This window comes from Microcebus murinus, chromosome 10, assembly GCF_040939455.1.
Source record: "Microcebus murinus isolate Inina chromosome 10, M.murinus_Inina_mat1.0, whole genome shotgun sequence".
Lineage (NCBI taxonomy): Eukaryota > Metazoa > Chordata > Mammalia > Primates > Cheirogaleidae > Microcebus > Microcebus murinus.
In genome coordinates this window covers 60,679,760-60,692,576 of record NC_134113.1, presented here as the reverse complement: position 1 = coordinate 60,692,576, position 12,817 = coordinate 60,679,760, and the positions used below count along the sequence as shown (strand labels likewise).

The following is a 12,817-nucleotide window of genomic DNA, read 5'->3' as shown; positions in this document are numbered from 1 at the left end:
TTCAGTCCTCTCTTTTCTTCGTTTTGGCTTCTTAATACAACTGGAAAAACTAAGATTCTTTTCAAATCCCCAACTAGAATTGAAGGTAAAGCTCGGGAAGCCAAAGTTATGGATACGGAAGGAGAATAATTATGTCTTTCCTGGACAATGTTAGGTTTTTGCTGTAGCTTTCTAGTACCCTAAGGCAGGATGTTTGAAGATGTACAGTATGATTTACCCGTTAATTGTGTAAGCTGAAAAACTACAGGTCCCAGGATATCTTAAAAGAGAGTTGTAGCTACTGACAAATGATGTGCCTGGTGTTGCGGAGCTTCCTGGGAAATGTAGTTTCGTGTGTTGAGGCCTGTGCTCGCCGGCCAGCAGCGCACCTTTTTGAAGGTCTAGCTAGCCCACCGAGAATGACACAAACGCACGCCTGACCACTCCCATACTGAATACCCTGGCTCGCCTAGCTGCAAGATACTCCTATTCTTTGGCTGACCCCTAGTGGTCACGTGGAGCTGTTCGCCACGCAAGTCTGGGTCCTTCTGTGATCGACTGGGGTCCTCGCTGCCTCGGAGTCACTTCTCAGCTGCCTGTTCGCGCGAGAGTTTGGAGGGGCGGGTTTGGGGTCGGTCTCGGGGGGACTCGCACGGTAGTGCACCTGAACCCCGCTTAGGTGCCAATTAGGATCCCGGGAGCTAGGTCAGGTGGTCGCCGGGACACTTAGTGTCTGGAAGGCGGCGAAGCGGTCTGGAGAATCCAGGACAGCCTCAATCCTCCGCAGCCAGGTGTAGGTTCGAGAGCCACCGAGGCCAAAGTGAGAGTCCAGCGCCTGGGCCACGGCGGCGGCCCTGGGAGCAGAGGTGGGACGGATGCCGGTGGCAGAGGCGCTGGGCGCTGAGGGTTGGGGATGGACTGGAGCGAAAGCAATGGCGGAGTCCTTAGAAAGGGGTTGGTTGGCATGGGCAGTCACTTATAGGCTGGAGGTGGGATGGCAGGAGTCTTCAGTACAGGGTCCAAATACACGCTAGATATCGAGTGCTCCTTGTCGGCTTCCTGGCCTGACTGAAGGCTTCTTGCTGGCAGCTTCCTAGTGCCTGATGTTCCTGTATAATCGCCAATTTATCTCCCGTAGCTGCCACATAGCCCTATGAGCCGCAGGCATCCAGTACTAAAGTACCTACATTATGGCCTCACCTGTCCAGACGTAATGTCTGGGACTGAGCACCTAGTCCAGAGCTCCACCCCACCGCCCTGGGGTGATAGGAGGCCTTAAGCGCTGGAACAGAGGAGCCCCTTTGTGTCTCGGGCATTTCCTGGAAAGTATAGCCAGGGTGACACTGAGGCCTTTGAAAGCCCTAGGATGAGGAGTAGGGGGGCAGAGGAAAATGGAGTTTGCTCCTCACACCTGTTTTATTCCCGCCCAAACCCAGGTGGAGCGACCCCATTACGCTAAAGATGAAAGGCTGGGGTTGGCTGGCCCTGCTTCTGGGGGCCTTGCTGGGAACTGTCTGGGCTCGGAGGAGCCAGGATCTACACTGTGGAGGTAAAGGCACAAAGGGAAGGAGAAGTGGGAGGAAGTAGAGCCACAGGAGGATATGAGATCCAAGGCTTGGGAGAAGGATGAATGGAAATCCCTAGGTTGATCCCATTCTCTTCCCGCTGTACCTCCACCCTATCCCCTGCCCCCATTCTCTCCCCTTTCTCAAGCTTGCAGGGCTCTAGTGGATGAACTAGAGTGGGAAATTGCCCAGGTGGATCCCAAGAAGACCATTCAGATGGGATCTTTCCGGATCAATCCAGATGGCAGCCAGTCAGTGGTGGAGGTAACGGTTACTGTTCCCCCAAGTACAGTAGCTTACTCTGGCTTTGTGTGAGAACTCAACTAATTAAGAACGACCTTGGGCCGGGTGCAGTGGCTCACACCTCTAATCCTAGCACTCTGGGAGGCCGGGATTGCTTGGGGTCAGGACTTCAAAACCAGCCTGAGCAAGAGCAAGACCCCGTCTCTACTATAAATAGAAAGAAATTAATTGGCCAACTAATATACATAGAAAAAATTAGCCGGGCATGGTGGTGCATGCCTGTAGTCCCAGCTACTTGGGAGATTGAGGCAAAAGGATTGCTTGAGCCCAGGAGTTTGAAGTTGCTGTGAGCTAGGCTGATGCCACAGCACTCACTCTAGCCTGGTCAACAAAGTGAGACTCTGTTTCAAAAAAAAAAAAAAAAGAATGACCTTGGTTTAACAGAAATGAAGAAAACAGACCCAGAGAGGTATCTAAAAGATTGGGCTCTGTCTTATAGAAAGAGACTGGGGCCAGGTGCTATGGCTCACGCCTGTAATCCTAGCACTCTGGGAGGCCGAGGCGGGCGGATTGCTCGAGGTCAGGAGTTCGAAACCAGTCTGAGCAAGAGTGAGACCCCGTCTCTACTATAAATAGAAAGAAATTAATTGGCCAACTAATATATATAGAAAAAATTAGCCAGGCATGGCGGTGCATGCCTGTAGTCCCAGCTACTCGGGAGGCTGAGGCAGGAGGATTGCTTGAGCCCAGGAGTTGAGGTTGCTGTGAGCTAGGCTGATGCTACGGCACTTAGTCTAGCCTGTGCAACAAAGCGAGACTCTGTCTCAAAAAAAAAAAAGAAAGAAAGAGGCTGGAAGCTTATACCCTATATACTTGCTTCCTGGCTCTAAGAGCCAGGCGAGGCACAGTGCCCTTCTCTACATCCCTAATCCACGACTCATGTTTTTATTATAGCACTATGGTATACATACAAACATTCATTTAAAAAAGACTAGAAGGTCTTATCTTTGTAATTAGGAAATTTATTTTAGTTGAAAACATAGCAGATATACACAAAGCCATACCTAGTAAGCAATATATATGTAAAGAAATGTTAAGATTATGATACTTGTGAAGTGCTGTAATAGTTGTTATCCTCAGAGCCTACACTACCTCTCTAATGCTGTCCTTACTGCTGTCTCACTTTGATACAAAGAAAATTATCTTCGTAAGAACTGGGAGAATTCAAAGGAAAAAAATACAGTTGATTAGTGTTAATCAAAGAGTGTTCTGTTTTTGTATACTTGGGAGCTAATGATACTTGTCTCCTTAGGATCATATAATGAGGTAAAATATAATCATATATTTGAAAGTACTTTGATCATATATTTGAAAGTACTTTGAAATTATACAAATAAACCATATTGTTTTTAATTAGGGAAGGCTTTTTAGAATAGGTCAATTGAGCTAGATTTGGAAGGAAAAGTAAGGATATAAATCACTAATGTATAGAGGTAGAAGAGAGTGACCCAAGGCTGAGGACATTTCTAGGTGCCTTATGCTCGATCAGAGGCCCACCTCACAGAGCTGCTAGAGGAGGTATGTGACCGGATGAAGGAGTACGGGGAACAAATTGACCCTTCCACCCACCGAAAGAACTACGTACGTGTAGTGGGCCGGAATGGAGAATCCAATGAACTGGACCTACAGGGAATCCGAATTGATTCAGATATCAGCGGCACCCTCAAGTTTGCGGTGAGCTATGGAAGTGGGTAGCTGGTTCTTGGAAATTAAGGGGGTTGTTGGAGTACCCAAATAGAAAGCTGGGTCAATATCCTTGTCCTCCTCTTTGGAGGTGGAGGCAAGAGGTCTCTTGCTGCCCTTTGTCACTGGTTTCTCCCTTGGGTTGGCAGTGTGAGAGCATTGTGGAGGAATATGAGGATGAACTCATTGAATTCTTTTCCCGAGAGGCTGACAATGTTAAAGACAAACTTTGTAGTAAGCGAACAGGTAAGCTGCCCCCACTTAATCTCCTGTTCTGTTCTCATACCCCTGTGGAACCTGGCACATTCCCTAACCCACCCACCCCCACGCCAGAAATCCTCTGATATTTAGCTCAAGAGCTGGCTTCCATTTCCCTTGGCTTAGGGAGTTGGGTTGTTACTCTCCATTCTCTTTCTGTCAGCTTTCAGAATTTGTGGCCCCCTCACCTGAGATACAAGTGACAGAGCAGTAGGGATGTTTTATCATTTATAAGCATATATTCTGAAAAATGGTGGTTAGTGTATGTATGCCAATTTGGTTTGGGGTGTTTTCTTGATAGTGGCATATATCAATATGAGAGTGGCATTTTCCTTCAAATTGTTATGTGCTGTTTGCAGATCTATGTGACCATGCCCTGCACATATCTCATGATGAGCTATGAACTACTGGAGCAGCCTAGTCCGGCTTGATGGATCATCCCCAGGAGGGGGAAAATGGTGGCAATGCCTTTTATATTATGTTTTTACTGAAATGAACTGAAAAAACATGAAACTAAAAGTACAAACTGTGTTGTCTTTTCATGCCCGGAATCGGCCATTACATTAGGCTTGAATATGGGGGATTATAGACAGGAAACAAAACAGAGAGGAAAGAAGAGTTTTGTGATTTGTGTAGGACAAAGGTAGGAGAGGCCTGAACCTTTAATTCTTTTACCTTCTGAGATTCCACTGCACTCATAAACTAGACAGGCATTTATTTTTTTATTTTATTTATTTATTTATTTTTTTAGCCTAAAACTATGGTGTTCAATAGATAGGCATTTATTCAGTGCTCACTCAATACTGTGTATTTAGAGTGTAATTATGGAGAAGATAGAAACCTCTATGAAGAAGCAGCGGAACATAAATGTATGGTAGCATAGGATTCTAGAAATTCCTTGCATTCATGCTGGTGAAAATAAAGTAAGATACGGCTTGGTCTTGAAGGAAATAATGGACATGCATTATTCTTCCCTTCCTGCCCTTCCAGATGGAGGGACCAGCAAGAGCAGAGACAGGAAGGGGAAAATGGATGTTACCAACTCAGCTGAAAAGTAAGGGCTTTATCGGATAGGGACAGATGAGGTAAGGAATGTTATTTAATGAAAGGACTTGCTTGCTAGCCTAAACTTTTAGATTTGATGCCAACAACAACAATAAAGTATATCTTTATCATCTCCGTCACTAGCCATTGTCAATCTGGACTATAAATCTGTCCCCACTTTTTGTGTGTTGAGATTCTATATTGGGGCATAGGGATGAAAACCTAAAGGATACCTTCTTTTGGAAACCTTTTAAACACCACCCTGATCCTGAGGTATGGCTGTTTCAGGGTCTGGAATGGAACATTTTGTCCCAGGAATGCCTTGAAGAGAGAACACCTGAATAAACATTTCAAAGATTTAAAAAATTGCAGCACTTTAGAATCTAAATATCATCTACCTCACCTCTACCCATTTTATAGATGAAGAAAGTGAGGCCCAGAGAAGCCATAGAACTTATTGAAGTTCTATATTTAATGGCAAAACTACTAACTTTCCCAAGTGCCAATCTGATCTAGCTATATATTTATAGCTAGAGAATAGCATCTATTTTAAGTCTTTTTTTCTCTTAATAATACCTTGCACTAAGCCTGGCACACAGAGTGAACATAGTCAACAAAGCTTTCTTATACCACAAATCCCTATGAATTCTAACACATCAACTAGCTCAGAGCAAGCACTCTGATATTGTCAGCTAAACTCAGCCTGGTATTAATACCATCTTCTCTCAACAGCCATAAGAAATGCTGTATCCTGTCAAATCAGTTTCCTAAACCAGCTGTTATTAATCTTTTTTTTTCTGTAATGCACACGAATAATGTTCAGGTTTTTCATACCCCTAAGAGTACACCCAGGGTTCTGTCCATTGCCTGCTTGGCATCTAAAAACTCCTTTCTCAAAAAGAAAAGAAAAGAAAAAACTCCTTTCTCTTCCATCCGAGAGCTTATCAAAAGTATAAGTGAGGCCGGGCGCAGTGGCTCACGCCTGTAATCCTAGCACTCTGGAAGGCCGAGGTGGGTGGATTCGTGGAGGTCAGGAGTTCGAAACCAGCCTGAGCAAGAGTGAGACCCCATCTCTAGATAGAAATTAATTGGCCAACTAACATATATAGAAAAAATTAGCCGGGAATAGTGGTGCATGCCTGTAGTACCAGCTACTCGGGAGGCTGGCTAGAGCGAGTGCCATGGTGTCAGCCTAGCTCACAGCAACCTTAAACTCCTGGGCTCAAGCAATCCTCCTGCCTCAGCCTCCCGAGTAGCTGGGACTATAGGCATGTGCCACCATGCCCGGCTAATTTTTTCTATATATGTTAGTTGGCCAATTAATTTCTTTTTATCTATAGTAGAGACAGGTTCTCACTCAGGCTGGTTTCAAACTCCTGACCTCGAGCAATCCGCCAGCCTCGGCCTCCCAGAGTGCTAGGATTACAGGTGTGAGCCACCGCGCCCGGCCAAAGTGAGAGCACTCTTAAAGGAAACCTGAAACTGTTTTAATTTATAAAACAAATTATTCACAAGACTTAATAAATAAAATAAAATAAATGTAATGTCAATCAATAAATTACTTGTGATGCAACTCACTGGGTTGTCAAGGTACAGCTGTTAAGAACTCTCAAGCCCAAGAGTCTCTGCCATTGGTACACATACACAGGGGTATGTCCTATATGGGAAAGGGCAAAAGTTATCTTTTTGACTTGATCCTGAGGAAGTTAGGAAGGTACACTTTTGCACACCTCTTAGTTTATACCACAAGGAATCCATTAATTTATCTGAACCCTTTGGAAGCTCACTATAACAAAATACTCTAGCCAGTATTTGGTAGAGCATATACTCCTAACCCTGCAAATCAGGTTAAACTTTAAGTTTTGGATGACTTCTAAATTAGTTTATCAGAAAACCAGAGAGGACAATGTGGAAAAAAAATCATCAGTAAAATGTTAGAATTTAAACATTTCCAAAGACCATTAAATGAGGTCCAGGTGTAAATAGGAAAGTTTATTATGTGAAAATCTAGTCATTTAAAAATGAGTTTTAGGGCTGTGTGCAGTGGCTCACACCTGTAATCCTAGCACTTTGGGAGGTCAAGATGGGAGGATCACTTGAGGCCAGGAGTTCGAGAGCAGTCTGAGCACAAGTGAAAAAATTAGAAAAATTAGCCAGGTGTGGTGGCACATACCAGGGAGACTGAGGCAGGAAGATTACTTGAGCACAGGAGTTTGAAGTTGCAGCGAGCTATGATGACACCACTGCACTCTAGCCCAGGCTACAGAGCGACTTCCTGTCTCAAAAAACAAAAATAAGTTTTAGAGGATTTTTTGCTGTTAAAAAGGTTCACAGCAGGCACAAGATTCCTTTAAATATAGGACAGGGATGGATAGCATGGGAAAGGGAATTAACATGTTGAATACTTATACAATAAGCAAATACACGTTCTCATTTAGTCTTTATAACTCTAAGAAATAGACGTTATTCCTATTTTACAGATGGAGAAACTAAGCTTAGTTTCTAAGTATCTTGCTGGTCAGTGAGGAGCCAAGACTTGAACCCCTGTGATCATCTTATTCCTAGGCCAGAGGTCTTTCTGCTATACCTCTCTATGTAGTGCAGTCTCCATGTAGTTTCCAGTGGCTATATAAAGTAGCACTTTTTAAATTCATTTGAAAACTACCTCAGAGTTTGAATGCATGCCCTCTAATCCTAGTAATCTATAATGGAAAAGCATTATATCTTCTGTTCAGCCATTTTTTCAGACTAATTACTTATAAGAAGCCCATTTTTACCCTTCTGATCATTTTAAGTTCTAAATGTTACCATTTGTCATCTATTTCATATATGATGTCAAAGGTTTTACACATGAGTAAGATTATAGTTCCTTTTATTTTATTTATTTATTTTTGAGTCAGATTCTCACTCTGTTGCCTGGGCTAGAGTGCCGTGGCATGGTATCAGCCTAGCTCACAGCAACCTCAAACTCCTGGGCTCAAGTGATCCTACTGCCTCAGCCTCTCAAGTAGCTGGGACTACAGGCACGCGCACCATGCCCGGCTAATTTTTTCTATATATATTTTTAGTTGGCCAATTAATTTCTTTCTATTTATAGTAGAGACAGGATCTCGCTCTTGCTCAGACTGATTTTGAACTCCTGAACTTGAGCAATCCTCCTGCCTTGGCCTCCCAGAGTGCTAGGATTATAGGTGTGAGCCACCGCACCCTACCTATTTTATTTTTTTTAGGATGGGCTCTTGCTATGTTGCCCAGTCAAAAAGGCAGTAGCTATTCACAGATGTGATCATAGCACACTATGGCCTCAAACTTCTGGGCTCAAACAATACACCTACCTCAGCCTCCCAAGTAACTGAGACAAGAGGCATGTGCCATCACACCTGACTTAAAATATCTTTAAATATAGCAACACACTGAGCTGATGTCCCCAGGACACAGTTGACAATGACTCAAAAATACCCTTTTTTTTTTTTTGAGATAGAGTCTCACTCTTTTGCCTGGGCTAGAGTGCCGTGGCATCAGCCTAGCTCACAGCAACCTCAAACTCCTGGGCTCAAGCAATTCTACTGCCTCAGCTTCCCAAGTAGCTGGAACTACAGGCATATGCCACCACACTGGCTAATTTTTTCTATATATTTTTATTTGGCCAATTTCTTTCTTTCTTTCTTTTCTTTCTTTCTTTCTTTCTTTCTTTCTTTCTTTCTTTCTTTCTTTCTTTCTTTCTTTCTTTTCTTTTCTTTTCTTTCTTTTCTTTTTCTTTCTTTTCTCTTTCCTTCCTTCCTTCCTCCTTCCCTCCCTCCCTCCCTCCCTCCCTCCCTCCCTCCCTCCCTCTCTCTCTCTCTCTCTCTCTCTCTCTCTCTCTCTCTCTCTTTCTTTCTTTCTTTCTTTCTTTCTTTCTTTCTTTCTTTCTTTTTTTGACAGAGTCTCGCTTTGTTGCCCAGGCTAGAGTGAGTGCCATGGCGTCAGCCTAGCTCACAGTAACCTCAAACTCCTGGGCTTAGGCCATCCTACTGCCTCAGCCTCCCAAGTAGCTGGGACTACAGGCATGCACCGCCATGCCTGGCTAATTTTTTCTATATATACTAGTTGGCCAATTAATTTCTTTCTATTTATAGTAGAGACAGGGTCTCACTCTTGCTCAGGCTGGTTTCGAACTCCTGAACTCAAGCAATCCGCCAGCCTCGGCCTCCCAGAGTGTATTTCTTTCTATTTTTAGTAGAGATGGGGTCTCGCTCTTGCTCAGGCTGGTTTCTAACTCCTGACCTTGAGCGATCTACCCGCCTCGGCCTCCCAGAGTGCTAGGATTACAGATGTGAGCCACTGTGCCCAGCTCAAAAATACCTTTAACTGACTTGCAGCTGATAATTCACAGCCAATCATAATATAAACAATACAGCTTAGTAGTTAAGATATAGGCTCTGGGGTGGTCCAAGTGCAGTGGTGTTTACAACTAACTGATCACAACCAGTTATAGATTCCTTTGCTCCTTCTCCACTTCCACTGCTTCACTTGACTAGCCTTAGGGGGAAAAAAGAAAGATGATACAGGCTCTGGAGTGAGGCCAACCTCAATGTGAATTCTAGCTATGCCAATTCCAAGCTATGACACTGGGCAGGATACTTCATCTAAGCCTTGGTTTCCTCCTTAGAGATACTAATGTTATCTACATATCTTAGAGTTGTTGTGAAGATTAATTAAATAATGCATATACTGCATTTAGACAGTATCTGGAAATAGTACTCAATAGATTTGAGGTATTATGTATTAAATACAGAAGGTTGGTTTACTCATGTAATTTAAGAGAGTTTAAATTTAGGCTGCATTCTCCCACTCGTCTATGGCCACCAGGGGGCACCATTGCCCCTGTCCATTTTAAAGAGGTCCTCCCAAGGTCATGGTGACCTCAATGCTCAGCCTTTTCTCCGCCCCCCTCTAGTTCCCAGGCACTTAGTTGTATTTTTTTTTATTTTATTTTTTGTTCTTATTTACTATCCTTTACACTGTAGTTTTACACTTACTTATATTTAGACCTAGAGCTCACTTGGCTGTTTTATTCATGCCAATCCTTCTCCCTTAACATTTTCTCCACCTGCCCGGGTCCTATCAGTGTTCAGAGATTTATTAAGCCTCTTTGATCTCTGACCTTTCCAACTGAACTTATAGCAATGGATGTTAGGATTGGATTCAAACTCCTGACCTTGAGCGATCTGTCTGCCTCAGCCTCCCAGAGTGCTAGGATTACAGGTGTGAGCCACCACGCCCAGCCAAGGATTGGAAAACTTGAAAACAAGTCCATGAAGTCCTCATGACACTAGTTTCCAGGATGCAGTGTCAAAAGGCTCAGAGTGTTGTTGTTCCCCACCCTCCCTCCAATCACTAAAGCTCCAAAATAGGTTACCCTATGGCCACTCAATAGTTGTTCCTTTGACAGCCTCACCTTTTTTTTGTTTTGGGACAGAGTCTTGCTTTGTTGCCCAGGCTAGAGTGAGTGCCATGGCGTCATCCTAGCTCACAGCAACCTCAAACTCCTGGGCTCAAGCAATCCTTCTGCCTCAGCCTCCCAAGTAGCTGGGACTATGTCGCGCCCGCCTCGCCAGCAAGGAAGACGCGGCAACAGGAGTTTTTTTGACAGTGCTTTAATGGGGTTCCCTTTAGACTTACATGATGCGGAAGACCCAGCCCGGCAGCGCGCAGGCCACTATATACCCCAAAAGTATAACCCCTAAGCTGCAATAGGCCGCTCAACTGTCGAGCCCCCAAAGCATTAGCCCATATCAGGACCCTTTGTTTGCATTCTCGCGCCACAGGGCAACCGACAATTGTGTCTGCGCTAAACTTGTTAGCTGCTCTAGGCAAAGCCAGAAACAGGCGCCAACTTATAATGGCGTTGACACCGCGCCCCACAGGACTACAGGCATGCTCCACCATGCCTGGCTAAATTTATATATATATATATTAGTTGACCAATTAATTTCTTTCTATTTATAGTAGAGACAGGGTCTCGCTCTTGCTCAGGCTGGTTTCGAACTCCTGACCTCAAGCAATCTGCCAGCCTCAGCCTCCCAGAGGCTAGAATTACAGGCGTAAGCCACTGGGCCTGGCCAGGCAGCCTCACCTTGAGCTTGCCTCTGTCTCCTGGGGCAACTGGAGTTCAGTCTCTCGGTCTGTTGGCTAGTCTCTGTGGATAATTAACCAGGGGGAAGGAACCAGGTCAGACTATTCTAGGGTTATTCCAGAGGAAATTCTCTGTGAGATGCTAAATTTGGAGCAAATATTGATCAATGGAGCTTTGAAGTCACCAGGGATCAGCTGAGGTCAATGCTCCTCTGGGTCATTGCGTGGCTTCTCTTTATGAAGTTCTTTCCTTTTTTTCTTTTTTTAATTTAAATTACATTCCAGAGAGAGGAACAGGTGGAGAAAGACTGAAAGACCAAAGTTCTTTCCTAAAACCTACCTATCTGATCCCCAAGTCAGAGAAGCATTGGTTGTTAGGTGTGAAGCTGGGAATAAGGTAACTTGGGAAGAGAAAATAGGAGTTTTCTTTCTCTTTTTCCAAGTCTAAGATATAAACTAAGTTCTTTATAAAAGAGGTCTACCCAAACCTGGCTTAGATGGGTACTGAGACCTCTGAACCTTGTTACCACTATGTGATGAGATATTAATAAAAGGGGTTTCATTGGGGCTGGGGGTTTATAGATAAGGTTCCCTGGTCCTTGGGTCAGCTCCCCTCTGCCCTTGGGTCAGTGACAACAGGCTTAGGGAGGTACAAAAGTCCTGAGATCTTGTCTACCCAGAGAAGTTAAGAGAGTGGTGTGGAAGATCATTTTAGAGCCAAGGGTCATTTAATGGTGTTTGGACAGCACAGGATAAGGGAGTATAGAAGATAGCCAAGTAGAAGTGGCCCAATGCCCTTAAGGGAGTGAGGTGACAAAAAGGGAGGGTGCCTAATGCCTGATCTTGGGTGAGGGGTTGGTCTGTAGCTCCTAATCTTGTGGCTAAATGTAGTGTTTGGGGTTACATGACTGGAGTGGCAGTGAGAGTAATGCCCAGGACACAGAGGCTCTAGCCTGCTCTGTAAGCCTTCATTTTAGGAGGTCTTTTGTACGACTTGGATTTCCTGGCATTACACAGAGAACTGACATTTCACAAAGCACTCAATTCACACTCCTGCTTTTGCTTTTCTCCACACATTGGGATCTATTAGTATGTATGAAACCTTGGCTTCTGCTGACCTCAAATGATCTCCACCAAGCAGCAAATGATCTCTGGCATCATAGCCTGTTTTCCACATGGATGTCACTTCCATGGCCATGAAGTCGTTAACCAAAGACATTCGTCAAGAAAGCGCGCCAAAGTGGTAGGAGGAGTGGGCAACATCAGTTTTCCTGATAGTATTTTAAGGAGTTGGCTTCCAACGACCTTCCAAGGTTGAGTCCTGGAGCTTTTTCTTTAGTATTCACCTCAGGACCAACCCCAAATGAAAAAGCTGAAAAGAAGTTAACTGAGTTCTCAGGCACATATTTAGCCACCTACACCCCCCTACTGCCACCCATCCACTCTCAATTGGCCTAATCCGGGCGATCCAATCCTCCCCGCCACAACTGCTGTCAACGGCTCAGGTCCCGCCCCCCTCCCCACCGGGCCAATGGCCGAGCCCAGGGCGAGTCCCCTGAGAGGGACGGGACCGGGTTCTGGGCAGTGGGCGGGGCCTTGCTGAGGACCCCGGGCTGGGCGCCGCCGCGGGTTCGTCTACCCTCTCCCTGAGCCGCCTCCTTTCAACCTTGTCCGCCGGTTGGCGTGGCCTTTGGTGCAGCGGCGGCGGCTCCCGTTCCTGCCCAGCTCTGTCCCCTCTTTCCCTCCCCACCAGATCCTGGAGTTCGCCCGCCATGGCTTTACTCACTGCGGCCGCCCGGCTCTTGGGAGCTAAGGTGAGTAGCTAAGGGAGGGAGCACGCCATCCCAGGGTGGGGCTGAGGCGACCGCAGG

At 45.2% G+C, this 12,817-nt stretch overlaps 2 protein-coding genes across 2 annotated transcripts in view; both read left to right on the top strand.

Moving 5' to 3' along the window:
• Positions 1-540: 540 nt before the first annotated feature.
• On the top strand, positions 541-4,314 carry CNPY2 (canopy FGF signaling regulator 2). The gene is made up of 6 exons (XM_012753776.2): positions 541-845; positions 1,416-1,528; positions 1,693-1,808; positions 3,318-3,521; positions 3,680-3,776; positions 4,148-4,314. Exons 2-6 carry the CDS (start codon positions 1,441-1,443, stop codon positions 4,189-4,191), a joined length of 549 nt encoding a protein of 182 aa, XP_012609230.2. The 5' UTR covers positions 541-845; positions 1,416-1,440; the 3' UTR covers positions 4,192-4,314.
• Positions 4,315-12,531: 8,217 nt separating this feature from the next.
• CS (citrate synthase) overlaps positions 12,532-12,817 on the top strand; it is a 28,260-nt gene continuing 27,974 nt past the window's right edge. Inside the window, exon 1 of the mRNA XM_012753767.2 lies at positions 12,532-12,760. Within this exon, the coding sequence (XP_012609221.1) occupies positions 12,719-12,760 (42 nt within the window). The 5' untranslated portion in view covers positions 12,532-12,718. The remainder of the gene's footprint in view (positions 12,761-12,817) is intronic.